This window comes from Prionailurus bengalensis, chromosome D2 (genome assembly GCF_016509475.1).
Source record: "Prionailurus bengalensis isolate Pbe53 chromosome D2, Fcat_Pben_1.1_paternal_pri, whole genome shotgun sequence".
Taxonomy (NCBI): Eukaryota; Metazoa; Chordata; class Mammalia; order Carnivora; family Felidae; genus Prionailurus; species Prionailurus bengalensis.
In genome coordinates, this window is record NC_057351.1 from 56116909 (window position 1) to 56137403 (window position 20495).

At 53.2% G+C, this 20495-nt stretch overlaps 1 protein-coding gene across 1 annotated transcript in view; it reads right to left on the reverse strand.

The window, feature by feature from the left end:
* Positions 1 to 1162: 1162 nt before the first annotated feature.
* Positions 1163 to 20495, reverse strand: part of RRP12 (ribosomal RNA processing 12 homolog) — a 30154-nt gene continuing 10821 nt past the window's right edge. The window contains exons 12-34 of the mRNA XM_043597133.1: positions 20249 to 20346; positions 18667 to 18781; positions 16562 to 16704; positions 16204 to 16325; positions 15249 to 15313; positions 14997 to 15159; positions 14396 to 14550; positions 14065 to 14132; positions 13412 to 13505; positions 12668 to 12826; positions 12454 to 12534; positions 12131 to 12236; positions 11832 to 11939; positions 11172 to 11329; positions 9501 to 9592; positions 9150 to 9311; positions 8853 to 9028; positions 8486 to 8620; positions 5744 to 5793; positions 4210 to 4282; positions 2411 to 2478; positions 2035 to 2117; positions 1163 to 1676 (exon numbers count right to left, since the gene is read on the reverse strand). Coding sequence (XP_043453068.1) covers positions 1574 to 1676; positions 2035 to 2117; positions 2411 to 2478; positions 4210 to 4282; positions 5744 to 5793; positions 8486 to 8620; positions 8853 to 9028; positions 9150 to 9311; positions 9501 to 9592; positions 11172 to 11329; positions 11832 to 11939; positions 12131 to 12236; positions 12454 to 12534; positions 12668 to 12826; positions 13412 to 13505; positions 14065 to 14132; positions 14396 to 14550; positions 14997 to 15159; positions 15249 to 15313; positions 16204 to 16325; positions 16562 to 16704; positions 18667 to 18781; positions 20249 to 20346 — 2577 coding nt within the window. The 3' untranslated portion in view covers positions 1163 to 1573. The remainder of the gene's footprint in view (positions 1677 to 2034; positions 2118 to 2410; positions 2479 to 4209; positions 4283 to 5743; positions 5794 to 8485; positions 8621 to 8852; positions 9029 to 9149; positions 9312 to 9500; positions 9593 to 11171; positions 11330 to 11831; positions 11940 to 12130; positions 12237 to 12453; positions 12535 to 12667; positions 12827 to 13411; positions 13506 to 14064; positions 14133 to 14395; positions 14551 to 14996; positions 15160 to 15248; positions 15314 to 16203; positions 16326 to 16561; positions 16705 to 18666; positions 18782 to 20248; positions 20347 to 20495) is intronic.

Below are 20495 nucleotides of genomic sequence, written 5' to 3' on the forward strand. Positions count from 1 at the left end.
CAAGAGTATGGAATTCAGCACATCACCAAGACCAATCTTTCTGGGTCACCTGCCCTAGCTCTACCTTTGGAAGAAAACAAAGGTCCTTGGAAAGCATACAATAGTAAGCACAACTGGCTCCTCCTACTTCATGGAGTGTCCTACTGCATGTGGCTAATTTCCTGAGAAAGGAAATAGGAAAGGGCTAGGATAGGCCTGATTTGTCCACAAGAGTAACCATGGGGATCACGGTTAGACCACCTTCCTGGCTCTCCAAGCCCAGACTTTGTGAACAAGGCATGCAAAGAGCGCCACCTCTGGGTGAAGTGTGGTTCCTCTCCACTTCTTCGTTCCAGGTTCAGTGGGAGGAAATGCTCTAATTTGGGGGTCAATGGATCAAGTCAAGACTAGAGCTCCCTTGGAGGATGAACGGAACTGTGCACAGGGCCTCCTGGGAGCATTATCAGAGCCAAGGGCATGAAACTAGAATGGGAACTATTGAGCATGTGTGGTGGAGGGGGTGGGGTGTCTCATGTCAAATGGGGAGAATTTGAGAGGAGAAAAACTATGGATCAAATGCCAGGGGACAATTCTTCCTACTGGGGATGGGGGACTAGCCCTGGGGTTCCTTGCTTCTTGATGCCTGTTGGGAAAGCACACACAGGGGTACCATGGCTGATAAAGTGATCTCAGGAGCAATGCTCCAGACCAACAAAGCTGGATGGTGAGAATCATGCTGCTCTTTCCACAACTTGTCTATTTGTCTGGGAAAAACAGGACGTGATGATCAGGGAGGTGGGTGATCAGGCTGCACTCGGCACTCAGAGGGGCTCAGTGAACCAATGAACTTCAGTGAATCAATGAACAAAGCTGCTGAGGAAACCTGTGCCTAGGGGCAAGCCTCTGCTTCCTTCCTATTCTGTCTCTACAGACCAGCCCCAGAGCATTCACTGCCCCTCTTGCCCCTCCAAATGTCACTTTCTGACTGAGACACTAAGTGAAGTCAGGGAAACCTCCTGACATAGGTGGGCAAGTTCTAAGGCCTGACCTAGGGCTACCTGCTATGCCTTAGACTGGATGCTGGGACTGGAAAAGAAGAGGTCAAGCCACTGCTGCCAGTAACTGGACACAGTTCTTGTCCATGGAGAGGCAGGTGATAAAAACACAGTGTTTCTAGGGAAAATGCATGGCGGTCCATGTTTATTCTACATCCGATCACAGCAAATCTTCCACACCCAGACCACAGCCAGGCTAAGTGCCATGTGGCTATAAGCGGCTAGAAGAAACAGGAAACTGTCTGCTCTGGTGCGCATGGCTGCTCTGGGCAGAAAGCACAGCTGCCTCATTGGCCGATCCACAAGCATCGAGGCCACATTCCCATCTCCAGGCCTTAGGGACATCTCTAAAGGGCGGCTCCTGTTTGGAGCTTCCAAAATCCTGGGTGCCTCTCTGGAAGCCAAGCCCTGTCCAGCAAGTCATTCCGAGTCCAGGCTCTGCCAGAACCTTCAGTATCTGGAACTGATGTCAAAGCAGCTTGGAAGCTGCAGAGAGACCTTACGCTGGGTCCCAGGGCAGCTCTGGGGGCCTCGAGGCTTTAGGGCCGACGATCCTTTCTGCGGAGTTTGTGTCCCACCTGGGACCCTCGCTGGGCAGCTTTCACCAGGCCTTTGAACTGGCCCTGCAGCTTCACCTTCTTCCTGCAGGAACAAGGAACAGAGGGTCACATCTCCCTGAAGACAGGTGGTCTCTCTTCCCATAATGCTGACCAATGGCTCCCCCAGCATTAGCGGGAACTGGGGAGAAAGGGTGCTGCCTGGCAGTGGGCAGCACGTGCTCTGGGCACAGGTGCTTTCCTGCTTACAAGACCAGTTCAAGTCAATAACGCATGTGGGCACCAACTACATGAAGGTGCACATTAGAAAGCAAAAATTAAAAAAAACTAGAAGACACTGGAGCAATTAAGTTGAGAGTTTACTGAGAATAAGGCCCTCCCCTCTTTGGAGCACTGAGCTCCCCACCCCCACTGCCCTAGCCAGACCCCGCACAATACTGTACCTTCGGTTGAGCTTAGTTCTGTTGAGGGGGATGTAGGCGTAGGGGTCGAGCCGACCTTTCTTCTTCACGTCACCCTTTGCTTTCTGCTCAGCCAGAGAGAGAGTCAACTAGGAGTACAGGGTTCCCCTTCCTCCCTGCCCCTGACTTAACAGACCCCATGTCCTCCCCTTCACTCTGTGCCCTGGTGGCACCAAAGGGCTCCTGTAGTTCAGGAATGCCAACCAACAAAGGCATGGACTTTAAATGCTAACAAGACCTCAGTGTGTCCCTCGGTGTGGCCGGAGTCTGGCTCCACAAAGGTGGCTCTCCAGAAGGGTGATGGGCACAGCTACCCTCATCCTTTCCCAGAGGCTCTATCCCTACCCATGGCTCTTACCTTGGCCTTGTATTCGGCCCCAGGTATAGCCTTCTTGGCCACAGGGCGATGGATACCAGAGCCTCCAGCTAGAGGGGGAACACAGAGACCATGAATCAGGCAAAGCCAGGGCAGCTTCCTCCTGGGAGAAGGCAGTGGGTACCTTGTCTTTACAGAGCCTCCAGGGAGCAGAGAAATCAAGGCTAGCAACAGCTCTGTCCCCTACCAACCAAGGACAAAGACCTTCCTCAAGAAGGGACTGTCTAGTGGCTTAACAGTTAAGACCAGTGGGCTCCTCAGGCTGACTTGAAGCCACACAGACCTACCAATGACCTCTGAGGACATACACCTTCTCCACTAACATGAACCACCCCAGTCTCCAAAGCTAAATCTGTTCCGTTTGTCCTAGGAGAAAAGAACGCAGGCTTTGAAGTCAGACAGACCCAGGTTCGACTCCCTGATTTACCACTACCAGCTCTAACCTCAGCAAGTCTCTTAATTTCTGGATCTTTTAAGTTTGTCTATAAAATGAGGTACTTCGGGCTTGATCTCATTCAGGATTCACAACAACACTGGGAAAGAAAGGCAGCTCCTGTCCCATTGTACAGACATGAAAACTGTGGTTACAGAAATCCAGGTGCTTCCAAGGTCCCTTGTTATTTCCGGTCCAGATTTCAACACACTCATGGATGACTCAGGAGGACTCTTTTTAGATGAGCCAGATGAATCCCACTTTTTTTTTTTTTTTTTTTACAGATGAGAAACTAGAACCTCAGAGAGGCAGCAGGACTGGGCCAAGTTGGCCACACAGCTAAGAGCCAGCAGTCTTGAACCCAGGCCTCCTCTACATCATCTGGTTCTGCACCACACCACCTCAGAGCAGAGTAGGTAAACTAGGCCCTGGCCTGTGGGGCCAGAGTGGGAAGCCGTGAAGCTCTCCAGCTGGGTTAGGATGCCTTAAGGCTCTGAGAACATACCTACTGCTGGAAATGGAGACCGTGCTTCTTTTTTTTTTAATTTTTGAGAACACGTGCACATACGATGTGTGAGCAGGGGAGAGGGGCAGAGGGAGAGAGAGAATCTCAAGCAGGCTCCACACTCAACACAGAGCCTGATTCAGGGCTCGATCCCACGACCCTGGGATCACGACCTGAGCTGAAATCAAGAGTCGGATGTTTAACCAACTGAGCCGCCCAGGAGCCCCTGGGATTGGGGACTTTCTACAGGAGCCCCTGTACCTCCAGATATATAGCAGGGGTTCTGCTACAGGGGCTGCCCTCAGGGGAAGGAGGCAGAGGTGAGTAACAGAGGCCTCCCCTGGCATTTGGCAGCCACACTGGTGTCTTTAGCAGCTGCTGCAGGAAAAGGAACAGCTTAGGGGACCAGAGACAAATGTATAGGGGAATTCCCTGGGCAGGCCCACCACGGACCCTCCCAGCTGCCATCCTCAACACAGGCTGAAGTGGTCTCCCAAACCTAGCCTGACTCAGGGCTGGACAAGAGAGACAGACACCTCCCAGGAAAACAAGGGGTGGGCTGCAAGCCTCACAGAAGGCCTAAGTGGGTGGGACAGAGATGGGGCTCAGGGGCTCTCTAGAAGGGCTGGGGGTTCCATGCACAGATCCCCCAGACTCTTCTTCATCCCAAAAATTCTCAGGCCCCAGACCAGTCTTGGGAGACAGATCAGCCAATCTTTGTTGGTGCTGACTTGACTACAATCAGGCCATGCCATGCAAACCTGTGGTTCTGCCTGCCACTGCCCTGTCTAATGCAGGGGACAGGGAACACAGTGTCCCAAGAGGGAAGAGTGGAAGTCTCACCTTGGTACTGAGGGGGCATCTCCAGCTCCTCATCGTCAGCCTCTTTCTGATGCTTGAGCTTCTGATGTTTCTTCTATAACGTGGTGCACAAAATTCATTAACAAGGGTACACGATCATCCTCATTAATGTTCATAGTAAAAGCAACTGCAAACTATGCTAGCAGGAAAGGTCCTCTGCCAAGCACTCAATCCCCCACTTTCAGATGGGAACACCAAGGCTCAGAGAGGGTAAAGATCTATCCAAGATCACACAACTAGGCAGTGCAGAAGTAAGTTCCAGCCCAGGCTGTGACCACAATCTCATCTGCCTGCTTCACCCAGAACTCCTGTCCCAGGGCAACAAGTACCTGTCTGGGAACCCCGACCTCAGCTTAGCTGGTGCAACGCTCCTACTCAGAGGAGGCTTCCTGCATCAGAGGCCTCTCAGACCCCCGGCTACCCTCTGACCCCATAACTATCTGATCTTTTATGTCTGATTTTCACCCAGGAATTCTACATGGGTGCAATGCTCTGATAACCGGGTACCTCTTTGGCCCTGGCGGGAAGATGGGCATTTGGCCAGGGATAGGGCGTCGTGAATAGGACATTCACGAAAGCAGTAAATGGGGGAAAGATCATCAGGAACTATACTTGTGCACTTGCCGTGTCCAATCTCATCAAGCCAACCCAGTAATTCCACAAGATTCACAGGTGAGGAGCTGAGTTTGAGAGGTTAGGCTGACGCTGAAATGGGACCCCAGTACCTGCATCTGCACTGCTAATTTTGTATCCCCGCCTATGCAGCTGTCCCCCAATGGGGACACCCAGGAAGGCTGGATGGGCTGGCCAGGCCCCGAGAGGACGCGGAGGGAAGACGTTGCTCCTTGACGCCCTCAGAAGTGCTGTTCACTGGGCTTGGGAAGGATGGTGAGGGGTTGGGCCCACATCACCCTGCTGGTTCAGGTGGGGCAGGTGAGAAGCTGCACTCCACCCTGGGAGATACCAAGGTTAAATTCTTGGGCTCAGGAGGCTGGAAGGCCATGGTTTAAATCCCATCTGCACCTAACAACCCCTGTGAACTTGGGCAGGATAAGCCTCCTCTGGAAACGGGGATAGGGTCCCGTCTCTTGTGAGGATTAGGTGAGATGATGCACGGGCCCTTTGGCACTCCTCAACGGCTCCCTGCAGGAACCTGCCCTTGGAACACATAGGCCAGCTGTTGCCTTTGCAGCCTGCCCAGCACATGCCCTCGGTAGAGACACACAGGGCTCTGTCTCTCTTCCTTCAGCTGGACAACTCCACCAACACGGAAGCATCAGGTGCCTGGGGCCCCCTCCCACGCCCCACAGAGCAGTCGGCCATTACACTGTGCCCTGTACATGCACACCACATCCTCTGGACCATCTGTTATGCACAGCTTCAAGGCACTCCTGTGCATTCAGGAAGCAGGGCAGGTGGGGGTGGGTGGGAGGTGGGCGGGGGAGAGATGGCTGAGAGCTGTCAGCCCAAGGCTTTGCCCTGAGGGCCCAGCACCCCCATCAGAGGAAGTACTCACACTCCTGATACCCGTGTCTTCCATCAGGTCAGCCATCTCTTCATCCTCCCCTGGAACCAAAAGAAAGTCCTGTGAGCACACAGGGAGCACCCCTGACTTCCCAAAACCCACGCAAATTTCACCTTGCCTCCCCCTGGCTCAGCAGGCTGACGGACCTGACAACTCCAGAAAACTTGCATCTTTCTGTGGGAGACAAGACCCCTGAACACTGACTGCAACTTTATCTTTCCCATCCCAGGCCCCAGGGACAACAGCCCCTCAAGGAAGTCGTATTCCTACTCCTGAGACAAATACAGCTTTTTTTAAGACCCTAAGAAAGCCCTGGTTTTCCTGGGGAGTCACGCGCGCCCCAGCCCCACATACATTCTGCTCTGCCAAGAGGACAGCCTCATTCTCCTACTTGAGAATCCTTTTTGTTTTTTCGCTATACGTGCTGAGCTCTGTGTGGGGATGAGCCAAAGAAGTACGAATCAAGAAAATGCACAGGCAACCAAAATAAAAATAGATCAAAAAGACTATCTCAAAATTTCAAAACTTCTGTGCATCAGGGGACACATCAACGGACTGAAAATGCACTCTACAGAATGCATGAGAGAATGGTTTTTCAAACCATACAGATAAAGGATTACACAGACTAGCAGACTACGTAAAGACCACCCACAAACTCAACAACACAAAAGAAACATTTCAATAAAAAAATGGGCAAAGGGTTTGCGTAGACAAAGGGAATTCTGAGACACGCTACGACATGGGTGAACCTTGCAGATATTATGCTGAGTAAAACACGCTAGTCACAGACAAATACTGAATCATTTCACTTACATGAGGTACCTAGATGCATATTCAAATTCAAATTATTACAGACAGATTCTGGAATGATGGTTGTCAGGGTCTGGGGTGGGGGCAATAGTTGTCGTTTAACGGGTAGAGACTTTCAGTTTAATAGGCGAAAAGAGTTCCGGAGGTTGGCTGTACAACAATGTAAACGTACTTACCACTAGTCCACTGCATGCTTTAAGATGGTTAATGTGGTAAGTTTTACATTATGTGTACTTTACACCACAATTTATTTTTTATTTTTTTTATTTTTTTTAATCTTTATTTATTTTTGAGAGAGAGACAGCGTGTGAGCAGGGGAGGAGCAGAGAGAGAGGGAGACACTGAATCGGAAACAGGCTCCAGGCTCTGAGCTGTCAGGACAGAGCCTGACGCGGGGCTCTAACTCACGAACTGTGAGATCATGACCTGAGCCGAAGTCGGACACTTAACCAACTGAGCCACCTAGGTGCCCCCACCACAATTTCTTTAAAAAGCTATCGGTATATGTATTTTTAAAAGTACGAAACAAACCAGTTGGAAGGAAGACAAACTCAAGCAAAGTCAATCAACCAGCAAATAATGCCACGAGACAACATGGGGCTAAGAGCCGCAGCCTGGGCAGTGGCCAAGCTTGCTGGGAGCGTTGGGGGACAGGGCCGGAAAGCTGGGGGCCAAGGAAAGGCCACATAAAAACCCTTGGGCTGGATCCTTAAGAGCAGAGAGGCAGATGGGGTGGCTTAGTCGGTTAAGTATCCAACTTCGGCTCAGATTGTAATCTCACAGTTCATGAGTTTCAAGCCCCACGTTGGGCTCTGTGCTGACAGCTCAGAGCCTGGAGTCTTTCGGATTCTGTGTCTCCCTCTCTCTCTCTCTGCCCCTCCCCACTTGTGCTCTTTCAAAAATAAATAAACGTTAAGGGGAAAAAAAAAAGTGGAGAGGCAGAAAGAGGGGGAGAGGTGTTCTCAGCACCAAGGACATACGGGCCAAGAAGGGAGCAAGAGCCTGGAAAGTACAAAGTGGCGAGAGGGGACAGTGGTGTGACCAGATCAGGAAACAGTGTAGTCACCGTTACACCAAGCATGTACTTGGCTGCTCTGGCTACCCATTTCATCTACAACCATCTGAAGTAGGTATTGGTATTAAGCCCATTTTGGCGTGAGGAAATTAAGGCACAGAGAGGTTAATAATTGTCCACAGTCACACAGCCGGTAAGTTGGGTGCAGGGGATGCAGTGAAAATATTGGTTAGGAGGTTGCAGTGAGTCAAGGGCCCAAGGATCATGGCAGTGGGAACCAAAAAAAAAAAAAAAAAAAAAAAGAGGAAGGCAGATCAATTTTAAAGACTGAAGCTTTTTGATCTAACGGATGACATGGGGGAGAGGAAGCAGGAAAAATTAAACAGGACTCGGAGACTTCACACCACAGTGGCCCCTGGACAACAGGAGATCGTGCAGTCAGGAAGGGGGCTGCCACCCCTAAACCTCTTAAGTCTGGCTCTACCTCTAAATGAGCTTCATGGTCTCAGCGAAGTTTATATTAAAAAAAAAGAAAGAAAGAAAAAAAAAGAAAAGGAGAAGAGGGAGAAGGAAAGATACAGAACAGTGGCCAAAAAAGTGCATCACAAACAGTCAAGAGGAAGTACAGTGTTTTGAAAGTTCTGTTTGAATTATGTATGTATTGTATAGGTGGCTAGATTGCAACCTAAAGCTTTCTCAATATGGTCAAAAAAGTTTGAGAAATTCAAAATGTTTGAGGAAGTTGTCTTAGATACAAGCCCCTCATTATCTGTATTTATCTACACTTCCCCAACCAGTGGTCACGGAATGAATGAGCAAATAAACAAATGAGTGAATGAACGACTGAGTGAGTGCAACACTGCCCACTCCAGAAGCAGCTGTGCCCCTAGAATGGATGGTGGTCCCACCTTTAGTGCCTTCCTCTTCCTCCATCTTGGTCGTGGCAGCATCGTCCTCCTCCTCCCGGATGATCAGGCGGCCATCGGCACTCACCTTGAAGCCGTGGTCCTTCTTCTTGCCCCGGCCGGGCGCAGGCTGGGTAGCTGGTGTGGCAGAGTCGAGCAGTGAGGAGGCGGAAGGCCAGTCTAACCCACCCACAGCCCCATCCAAACCAACAAGCCCAGGTCTGTGCCCCGGATGGGTGTCTGCAGCGCACTGATGTGCACACATGGCAGTGAGAGGTGCCCAGTGGGCTCTGTGGAAATCACCCTAACCCCTGACCTTGGCAAGGCAAGCGTATTTTCTCAACTCATGTGCCAGCCACTTTTTGCCTACCTAGGACTCGCTGGGCCACCTTAGGGTCCAGGAAGTTGAGGGGCTCATCCCCGCCACCCTCCTTCAGCCACGCCTGGCTTCTCTGTCGGGCCAGCTTCCGGCGCTCCTTGGCCTGGCCCCTTTCCTCCTCCTCCTCGGCATCCTCATCCTCCGAGTCGGCCAAAATCTCCTCGATGCTAAGTGCAGAGAAGTCCCAAGTCAGGGTGTTCCCAGGAGAGGCAGGGGTGGCTGGGCATGATCCGGGCAGGCTGCGGGTCGAGGGAGACCAGGTCCCCAGGACCCCACCACAGGCCTCACCTGTCACCTTTGCCCTGGGCAGGTTCCTCTCCTTCCTCCTCCTCCTCTTCCACAGCAGCCTGGTTCAGAGCACGGTGCCTCTTGGCTCGGGCCTCGGCTTTCCGAATGTTTACCAGGACTTTGTGGTACTCCTCGGGCAGCAGCCCCTTTACCAGCTCAAACCTGAGGAATGAAGGGCTGGTGAGGCACACTGGCCAGAGAGTGCTACCCAGAGGAGGGTTCAGCCACAGCACTTCCAGCCACGGGAAAGGGACTCAGTCCCCCAGCCCAGCCCCTTCTCTGCAGGCTCTCTGCTGGGATGGGAAGCCCCTCAACTCCTCCCCTGCTCCCCCCTCAATCCAGAGCACAGACCCAAACTTGCGGATGAACTTGGTGAACAGGTTCCGAAGCTTCATGCGGAAGTGCCGCCGCATGTCGTCCGAGAGCTTCCCAATGGCTTCCATCTGGTGGGCAGAGCACCGAGGTTTTGGGGGCGCCCTCCACCCTGTCTGCCCTCTCACTACGGTACAGACCAGGTACACAGGACCCACAGGCCCACCTAAGGGGTGAGGGTCAGAGCAGCCCAGCCCACCCCTTGGTCCAATCGTGTTTCCACAACCTGGGCAGCTCTCCACCTTTCCCCTAAACCCTCCTTCATGACAATCCACGACCATCCTACCAAGGTTATAGCTTTAGAGACTTCTGAAAGTGGCGGGCACCTAACCTGCATTACCTCACTTAACCCTTAGAACCCCATGAGGCAGACACTATCATCATTTCTTACAGATGAAGAAACTGAGGCACAGAGAGTTAAGTGGCTGCTACATGGCCAGAGGCAGCAGTCGACCCAGGTCCAGGTCCAGGTCTATCTAATTCCATGGCCCATACTTTGTCCTAACACCACCAGGTTTCTCTTGAGCCCTGCATTGGTCTCAGGCCGGACTATTCTCACACCTTCATCGGGCCTGGCTGGGGCCCATGTGTGGGTGGCAGATCTCACTATCTGCAGTGTCTCTAGATGGGGCTGGCGGCGCAGGGCCCCATCGATCCTTTAAAAGGCCTTTATAAAGATGTCTGGGAGGCTCGGTCTAAGGTCAAGCCTCTGACTCTTGATTTCAGCTCAGGTCATAGTCTTGTGGTTCATGGGATCAAGCCCTTCTTTGGCCTCTGCCCTGACAGCATAGAACCTGGTTGGGATTCTCTCTCTCTCCCTCTCCCCCAAAATAAATAAATATTAAAAAAAAGGGAAGGGAAGGGAAGGGAAGGGACGGGAAGGAAAGCTCTTATCAATTCTTGGAACCCTAGGACAGACCACTCCTCTAGCGCTTCTCATCTTTGGATCTTTGGTCCCCAGCTGGGCTGCAGGCCGGGGAGGGCACAGGCAAGGTACCTTGACCCAAGCCCAGATACGAAGACAAAAGGCAAGAGGGACCCAGAGGTCTGATGTGATCCAACCCAGCTGGAAGTGAAAAACCGATACAGTGGAGGTGGCGGGCAGTCTGGAGGACAGACCCAGCAGGCGACACACCCTGTGCCCAGCTGAGAGCTCTTCAGGCCCTTCTGCAGCCCAGCAGGGGTGTCCAGAGGAACTTCCTCAAGCCCAGAAGGTCAAAATGCAAGAGAGGAAAAAGAAAGCAAGATGTGGCCCTGCTGGGGGAGAGCCCCGAGGGTCAGTCCTGAGCTTTGGGTTCTGGTCCCAGGACCGCTCTCACCAACACTGTGACCTGGGGAAATCTCTGGCCTGTTTCTCCATCTGTAAAACAAAGGGTGGCCCTGCCCACGGACCCTTGCCCCGCAGAGCCCTTGCTTCTGTGGAGGGAAGAGGGGTCACAAGAGACAGCCTGGGCACCACGCACCTTCCTCACCCCCACCGGGTGGGCATTACCCTACTAGTCCTTTCCAGAGCTCCTGCATGACCTTCTGTGAGACAAGACAGCGTACAGCTAGACAAATGTTTGGAACCTGCTGGCCTCAGTGCTCATGGGTCCATGCTGGCAGGCCAGAGGCCATGTTGTCCCCCACCGGGGCCAGGGGGCCACTTACCACCAGCTGCACATGCTTGGCCAGGTGTGCCACATCCATGACAACTACCGCCACCTTGATGAAGCCCAGCGCCGATTTGACCACGTCACGGGTACGGGAAGCCAGGAGCAGGCACACATTCTCCAGCAGCTGCTCTACTGTGTTGGTTCCCATGAGACCTGGGGTCACCAAAGGGCCACCGTCAGAGACACCCAAAACCCCATCCAGACGCAACACCCCCGGCCGGTCACATGCAGAGGAGCTAACATCTGTGGGACTTCTGTGTGCCCAGCACGATCCTAGTCACTCTCCCTAGAGTATAGCCATCCTGTGAGATGGTAGTTTTTCTCCCCCACTTTAGAGATAAGAAACGGAAGTTCTAAAAGGTTCATAAACTTGCTCAAGGTCTGGCACGGTTGGTAAGAGGCGGAACCAGGACTGACACCTGGGCATGAGACTCGAGCTCCTCCGATCCATCTTGACAGTGGCATGCAGGTAGGCAGGGAAGATGACACGGGCAGTGGAGGAGACAAGAGGCAGCCAGGCTTGCTTTTGGTTCTTCTTCCCTCCCCCGAGGAAGGAAGGTGGTAGCTCTCCCATTCTGGTAGTGACCCTGTCCTGACCTTCTGGGCATCCTCCTACCCCAAGGGTTCCCCAGGCCTTCAAGGAAGCAGCATTCACCTTTAAACTCAAACAGGAGGTGGGTCAGGGCCAGGATACTGCAACTGACCATGGTCACAGCGCCCACGAGGCCAGGGTACACCAGGACGAGGTAGCGTTGCAGGGCCTCTGGAAGGCGAGATAAGGATAATCACATCCGGGCAGAGCACTCTGCATGCTGCACGCTGGGCCCCTCAGGGAAGGGATTCTGGCCAGAGAGGAGCAGCCTGCCCAGGTCCGCAGCCAGTGGTTTGAAGGGGTGCCTCCCAGAGGCCCGTGAGCCAAGCACCCATCCCAGCCCTGGGTCATCCACGCCTTACCTTCTTTGTTTGGGCCAAACCGGAGGAAAGCATGGCCCATCTCCACCAGCAGGGCAAAAGCATTCTTCCGAGCACCCACCGACACCTCCTTGGTACACAGGATCACCTGCCCAGACAACCCGTTGAGCATGCGCTCTGGAGCCGGCCACCATAGGCTTGGTTGGTGGCCTGAAGCAGAAAGGGGCAGGGGGGCACCCAAGCTCACAGGCGGAGAACTGAGGCCACCCCAACCCCAGTACTGTTTTCCCCTGATCCTGACAGATCTTCAGAAGCCAACTCCAAGGAACTCCTCAAAACACACACACCCCTCCTGTACCCCTCACCTCCGGGACAAGGGCAGCGATGAACTCCTCATGTTCAGCTGAGAGTTTCTTCACGATATGTATGAGGCACTTTAAACGGGGCTGCGGGGCAGGGGGGAACAAAAGTCAGGACCCCTCAATCCCACCTGTGCCCCCAAAGGCCCCTCTAAGGTGGTCCTCTCCTGGTGTCACCCATCGTCCTGTGGGCAGAGCATGGCTGCCCTGGAGGCCTCACCCTCTTGGCAGGCGAGGTAGTGCTCCGCAGCGAGTCCAGCAGGGTCTTCTTCAGATCGTCCAGGTGGCTCTCCACAAAGCGGGCCCCAGGGCCCTGGGGGCTCGCACACACCTCCTCCAGCACTCTGTAGGCCTTCTTCTGTATCCCATGGGCCTTGCTCTGGGAGGGTGTATGGTGGTCAGGGATGGGTGAGCAAGGGAGGTTGGGGGTCCCGACCCACCCCATCCACACACACACATATACACGCCACTGTGCAACTACAGTCACAGAGCAGCCACCATTAACTGTGACCAGCACTGGGGAAATTCAGAACCTGAGCCCACCTCTGGAGCTCAAGAGGTCTGAGGAGAGGGCCGGCTGAGCATGGACGGTGAGAGGCTATGGGTCAGGCAGAGGACGCTGCAAGGACAGAAGCCACCCCAGCCTTCCAATCCGTTCCACTCACTGGCCTCAAGTAATGCTCATCCAGCAGGGAGAACTTGCAACGCCCAGAATGTACCAAGGCCTGTGTGCCCGCTCGCCTTTCCAGCTGCAGCGCTCTCTTCTCCCCTTCTTGCCCTAACTCCTTGCTATTGCAAAGGAGCTGTTATTCCCCCTAGGACACCTCTCCTGAGCTGAGGTGGCCCTGCCCTGGACTTCTGTATCTGCCTGTATGGTCCAGACAAGAAGACAGGTCCTGCCTTTCCAAAGAGCCCCCACTTCCCCCAAGTGTGGTCATGTGCAACTCCAGCCTGCACGTCTCACCTCTAGGTAGGGCCGGATGGTAGAGTACAGCTTGCTGATGGCAGCTTCCTCCGCGTGAGGAGCCAAGGCCACAACCAGGTCCAAGACAGACAATCTGCTCAGGGCAAGAGACGAAGGATGGGTTTAGAAGGGCTGGAGAAGGGCACAGACTATCAGTGTCTTACACCTACTGGGAGCAGAGGAGGTGGGAGAAGTCAGAGTGAGGACGAAAAGGGGTCCTGAAGGAGCCCGTGAGCAATCACCACAGCTCGCACCGAATCAGCACCCGTAAGGTACCAGATGCTGTTCCAGGTGCTTTATGTGTCTTAAAGTCTTCAGTCCTCACGGCAACCCTGTTGGAGGTACTATTATCATGGTCAATTCACAGATGAGGACACAGAGGGCACGGAGTAGGTAAGTAACCTGTCCAAGGTCACTTAGCTTCTAAGCAGTGGAGCTGGGATTTGAACCTGGGCAATGTGTCACCAGGGTCCTTATCCTTCCCTAGGAGGCTATACTGCCCCTCCAGGAAGAGCCAGATAGGTCTCACGGTAGAGCTGGGACATTCAGTAACTCAAGACTTTCCTAAATAATTCCAGAGAGAATCTACAGGGCTTCTGTTAGACATACCCTCTGGCTCCCTGGGCTGCCTCAACTCAAGTGGGGCATTTTACCTGGTGAAGTCAGAGCTAGCAGAGTCCAGCACCTTCTCACTGGCTTTTTCCAGGAAGCTGTTCACCAACTGGCACCCCCAAGGGGATGAAGAGGAGGGAAGGGGTGAAGAGAGAAATAAAGAGCAGGAGCAGGTCACAGAACTGCATTCTCTTCTCTTCTCCAACCCTGCCCCCCTCCACTCAGAAGCCTTGACCCAGCCACCGCTGGTATCTGGTGGCCTGTCTCGCAGGCGGCAGAGGCCCAAATAAGCCCTGTGGGTGAGGCCCTTCCACCACCCCCATCCCAGCCCTCACTCACCCGACAGCTCCTCCCTCTCCTCCACCAGCTCACCTGAGGGTCTGTAATGGTGAGGTACGTTTTCACGGTTTCCAACACGGCCCGGCGAGGGGCTGGGGTGTCCCCGGCTGCCACAGGCTGCCCATACAGGTTGAAGAGGATTGGCAGAAAGTTCTTGGCAAAACGGCTCACCTCCGCACGGTCAGCCTCTGACAGGAGGACCAAAGTTTGCATGCAAGTGGCAGGAGCCAAGCCTGCCCCAAAGGGGCTGCTGAGGCTACAGCCCAGAGGCATCCTTTTGGAGGACCCATGACAGGACCTGGACCCTACGGATTTGGGGCTTCTCCAGGACAAAAGGTGCCACCATGCTCTATGTTCCTCCATGGCTCCTCTGTCCTGTGCATCAGCCAAGAGCCAGCGACCCACTAAAGCCCTTAACACCAAATGGACAACACCCAGCAGATGTCAGCACAGTGGCAGTAGAGGGAAAAGGGACAGCTTTCAGCGTGTTACTAACTCTTTGGGTCCCCAGCAGAAGCCCCATGTCCTTGCAGAGGATTCACTATGGCTCAGGCAGTGAGGTAGAGGAGGCCAGGGGACCTGGGCCATTGCAACCATTCCCCTACTAGCCCCAAACCCCAGAGCCCATACATACCCCCCTCACAGCCCTTGGTGATGAGGGTGCGCAGGGCCTGGCACACAGTGACCCTCAGGTCTGGGCGCTCACTGATGGCCGTGCCCAATGTCCGCGCCAGCCCTTTGAAGGAGGCGGCCACGTCCGTAGGCCTTGTGCAGAACCCAGGCAAGAGGGTCCAGATCTGGGGAGGGGGGATGGTAAAGGACAGTGACGCCCAGCAACTCAGGCCCCTGCACCATCCAACCCTCATCCCCCTGGCTGATCCCTCACCTGCCACTGGAGCGTATCATAGATCTTGGACTCCACCGTCCTGCCTGCCTGGGCCAGGTCCATTGCTGCAGTGTGACACAAGGACACAGTGGGACCTTGGGCACCCTTTGCGCCAGCAGGCCTCATTTTTATCAAAAGCAAAAGTCCAATAATGAAAACACGAATCTGGGTGATTCCTCCCTCCCCACAAATTGAAATACCATAAAATAGGAAATGGATGTCTCCTGATAATCCTACTCCCCCAGGGATAGTCATCACTTCTTCTGACTTTTTTATATTTCTTTAAACACATACACACTTTTAAAAGCATAATAAACAGGACTGTATTATATATATATATATGTTCTGAAACCCAGTTTACCTTGACAAGGTTTCTAAGCGGTAGGCTATAGAATAGGTATGTATGTGACTTTTTTATTTAATCTGCACGTGGCAATTATCGCCCTGATTTTACTCATGAGGAGCAAACCCAGAAGAATTAAATCAACTTGCCCAAAGTCACCCAGCCATAGCGTGGCTAAGCTGAGATCTGAATCTAATCTTTCAACTCACCATCTACTAAACATGCCCGTTCCCACACAAGGTTTCCCTTTCCTCACAAAGACCGCGCCATGGCCCATAGTGGGACTAAATTCACCAGAAACCTGCTGAGGGACACATATGTTGTGTCAGATTTCTACTAGGAACAGCCCTGCATATATATAAATCGGTGTGCACTTCTCTAATTATTTCCTTAGCAAGAGAAGGAGCCATTGTGAGCCTGCCACAGGGAACATACCTGGCCAGGCCTCAAAGCAAAGTGAGGGACAGCCTCCTTAGGCAGGCCCTCAAGCACTGGCTGGCCACTTGCTTGGCAGAGGGATGCTGCCCAGTGTCCCAGGGCTGGGGGTGCTGGACAAGGAGCCCTTCCTGGCTCCTTCCAGTCAAGGCTCTAGGACTCAGGTGGGGCCCATACCTTTGCTCTTCAGGGTGGTAGCCAGGGGCAGGAAATAGGTGGTGAAGAAACCAAGTCGTGTTTCCTGGACGTGGTCCCGGATGACAGGCAGCAGCCAGCTCCTCGGGAAATCTAGATTCTCTCTGGGAGGACATAGAAAAGGGCCAGTGAGGAGGAGGTGACATCCTAGAAGGCAGCATGCCCAGCAGCATGTCACCTGCTGAGCCAAGGAGCAGCCCAAGCCCTGCCGTGGCCTCTCTGGCTGACCCCCAAGTGATACACACAGACTTCACCCCTGAGAGTGAATACCCTGCTGGAGAAGAATGAGCTGGTTGAATACCCCAGGGCCCCGTAGAAAGCCAGACAGGATCACACTTACTCAGAGCCATCAATTTCCAAAGGCACAGCCTCTAAAACCACCTCGGGTCCCATGCTGGCCACTGCAGCCCCCACAGCCTGATCCAGAGCTGCCGTGTGAGGGAAGTGAGGGGAGAGGCGCAGGTCACACAGGGACTGGAGGCACTGGAGCCAAAAGACGAGAGAATATACATCAAGGCATGCTCACAGAACAGGCACCCATAGTTCAGTCTGGGCCAAAGTCTCTAAGAGGATGAGGTCGGGAGCATGGGCCCAGGTTAAGCTCTAGGTCAGAGATCACAAACCAACAACCAAATTTAACCTGTTGAGAAGTCTGACCTCTCCCCAAACCCCAAGATTTTAAACTATTCTGTATTCTTGGGGCGCCTGGGTGGCTCCGTTAGTTAAGCATCCGGCTCTTAATTTCGGCTCAGGTCATGATCCCAGGTTCGTGGTATCGAGCCCCATGTTGTGCTCTGAACTGAGCACAGAGGTGCTTAAGACTCTCTGTCTCTCGCCCCCTGCTCCTCTCCCTCACTGGCTCTCTCTCTAAAATTAAAAAAAAAAAAAAAAAAAAAAAAATTCTGGGGTGCCTGGGTGGCTCAGTTGGTTAAGTGTCTGACTCTTGGTTTCAGCTCAGGTCAGGATCTCACAGTTCATGAGTCCGAGCTCTGCATCAGGCTCTACACTGACAGTTTGGGGCCTGCTTGGGATTCTCTCTCTCTCTCTCTCTCTCTCTCTCTCTGCCATTCCCCTGCTTGCACATGCTCTTTCAAAAAAAAAAAATTCTGTATTTGTTAGTAACATATAAAAATCAGATTTCATGTACAAATGTAGATTTCCAGTTTATCTTGAAAAATGGTAAACATTAAAAAAAATTTTTTTAAGTGGGGGTGGGGGGCGCCTGGGTGGCTCAGTTGGTTAAGTGTCTGACTTCAGCTTAGGTCATGATGTCATGGTCCGTGGGTTCGAGCTCCACGTGAGGCTCTGCTGTCAGCTCAGAGCCTGGAGCCTACTTCAGATTCTGTGTCTCCTTCTCTCTCTGCTCTACCCCACTCATGCTCTGTCTCTCTCTCTCTCTCTTTCTTTCTCTCAAAAAATAAAATAAAATAGGGGTGCCTGGGTGGCTCAGTTGGTTAAGCGTCCGACTTTAGCTCAGGTCACAATCTCATGGTTCATGAGTTCAAGCCCTGCGTCAGGCTCTGTGCAGACAGCTCGGAGACTGGAACCTGCTTCAGACTCTGTGTCTCCCTCTCTCTCTGCCTCTACCCTGCTCGTACTCTGTCTCTCTCTCTGTCTAAAATAAACATTAAAAGAAATTAAAAATAAATAAAATAAACATTAAAAAAATTTTTTAAAAGAATAAAAAAGAAAGAAAAATGGAAACTCTGGCAAAGGCAAAAAGGCAGACCTACATGTGACAATTAGCAAATTAGCAGACGCTGAGGGGTGGTTGCCCTTCAAGACAGAGCTGTGCCCTCTGGCCCCCCAGAGCCTCCCAGGGCCTCACTTGTAGGAAGTCATGTTTGCCAACCTGATCTATCAGGAGCCAGGCTTCTTGAGGAAGCCCCTGCCATCCCAGGGTGGCTCCTTTCTTCCAACCAGCAATGGTGGGAGTCGGTGCAGGCCCCGTGAGGCCGGGAGCTGCTGCTAAGGAGCCTGGGGCCTGACCTGAGGCCCCTACCCTCTCCTGGAGCTGGAGAGGATCCCTGGGGGAATCCCTTATCCTTAAGTGGTTTACTCTGAGCTGTAATAACCTCTCTGGGACCTAAGGCTGCTTAAAACACTATAATCCTTGTAATAGAAAATTTAGAGAATTAAAAACAAAAAGATAGTGGGTAGGGGTGAGAGAGTCATACTGGTTCCCTCCTCAAAGCCATCCACTCAAACCAGCACTAGTGAGCAGCTCCTGACAGGAGGCTGGGGGAGGTCCTACCCCTCTGTTTCCCCCATGTTGACTCGGTCACCTTCCTGAAGACACAGTACTAGGCACCTGCTGTGGGCGCCATCGGGAGTGTAAAGTGGGGTAAAGTGCAGAGGTGCTAGACACAGGACCTCTCTGGGAGCCCACAGTCCGACAGCCCAGTCACCACCTCGTGTCCTGGCCCCAGCGGCTCCCCAGCTCACCTTCTTCATCACAGGATGGGCCTGCCTCCCACACGCCTGGAAGAAGACACACAGCAGCTGCAAGACAGAGCTCCATGCTGCGTGGAATTTGTACGTCAGGCCTTCCTCCACTGCCCTGCCAAGGGAGCAGGCAGTCAGGGCCAAGTCTGTGCTCACTTGGGCCCCAACCAAGAAGTCAATGGCTGACACCAGGGGCTACAGACCACCGGCTGGCTAGTAAGGGTGGAGCTCCAGGAAAGGCCAAGGGGGAAAACTAGCATCTATGAAGCAGTCCCCGTGCTGAGTTTCATTCATGTAATCCTATTGCTTAAAGAAACCCTGAGGGGCGCCTGGGTGGCTCAGTCGGTTGAGCATCCGGCTTCGGCTCAGGTCATGATCTCGCAGTTTGTGAGTTCGAGCCCCGCATCGGGCTCTGTGCTGACCACTCAGAGCCTGGAGCCTGCTTCGGATTCTGTGTCCCCCTCTCTCTCTGCCCTTCCCCCACTCATGCTCTGTCTCTGTCTCAGAAATAAACATTAAAAAAATTAAAAAAAAAAAAAAAAAGAAACTCTGTGAGGTACATTAGTTCTCCCATCTTCATGTGGGGAAACTGAGGCTCAGAGAGATGAAATAAGCTTCCAGGGTTACTCTGCCAGTGGCCATACTGGGCCTCCAAAGCCCATGCTCTGTCACCGTTTCATGCTTTCCCAGTCTGACCCAAGGTGGGATGCTAGGGGAGGAACAGATGGTCTGGGCACACTGGGGAGAGCTGCACCAGGCTGGCTCTATCTCCCAGTCTAGGGTCCTGGAGATTTTAGGAAAGAATGACCTTTTGGGGGGGGGGGGGGGGATGATGGGTGAGCTAGAGGTTGGGGTGGTTCTATTTCTGGGTTTTCCTGGAACCTCATCACAGATGCATCCACAGGCAACAGGCCTATTTCCTCACAGGTAGCACGACCCAAAGCATCATACCCTAGAGCTGAGCAGACAGACTCAGAGGAGACACCCAGGACTCTAGCCGCTTTCCCAGGACCACGTGGTGCTCTGAGGCTCCTCACTGCCCACAGGGAGGGTGAGGACAGTCAGTGGCCATGTCTCTGAATGGCTCCTCTCGCAGGTGTGGAGGGCAGCAGGGCGTGTGAATAAGAGTGGGCTCTGTCAGGCTGCCACTGCCTAGTTGGGTGACCTCAGCTGGCCCACCTGTAAACTGAGGGTCAGTACAGATCTCCCAGTACCACAGGGACTACCGGTAGTTTTTATTAACTGAGCACTTAACTATGTGCCAGATACAGTTCCGAGAACTTTCCACACACTCCCTCATTTAATCCTCACCTCCATTCGTAAGCTTTGATGAGGATCCTGAGGTATCTAGACACGGAGGATCCTGAGGTGTCTACACATTGCCCTGTATGACTGGCCCAGAGTCCACACTCATGAGCACCACATCACGGTCCCTAGAACGTGGCCAGGGCTCGAATCCACAGCAGCCGCTCTGGCACTACACGCATGCCCACAGCAAGTGACAAGTGGAACACCTGTCATTACACAGAACTTTCTACAAGGAACACCTTATTCCCTCCTAACGCGGATGCTACGTTCTCACCTGAACATCTTGGCAACATACTGGGCAGGGCCTGAGGCCGAAGAAGTCACAGAGCCAATGCTGGCCATGTGGGGAGCGACACATTCCTTCAGGATCTCCTGCAAAAAGAGGCCACAGCTGTTTGACCCAAAGCAGCCTCCAGTGCCCCTGAGCCCTCCCAGGTGACTGCTTTTGGACACTTCTAGGCCGATATCCTGCCCACCCCCCCCCCACCCCCTGCCGAGAACCTCCCCTCCAGGATGCAGCT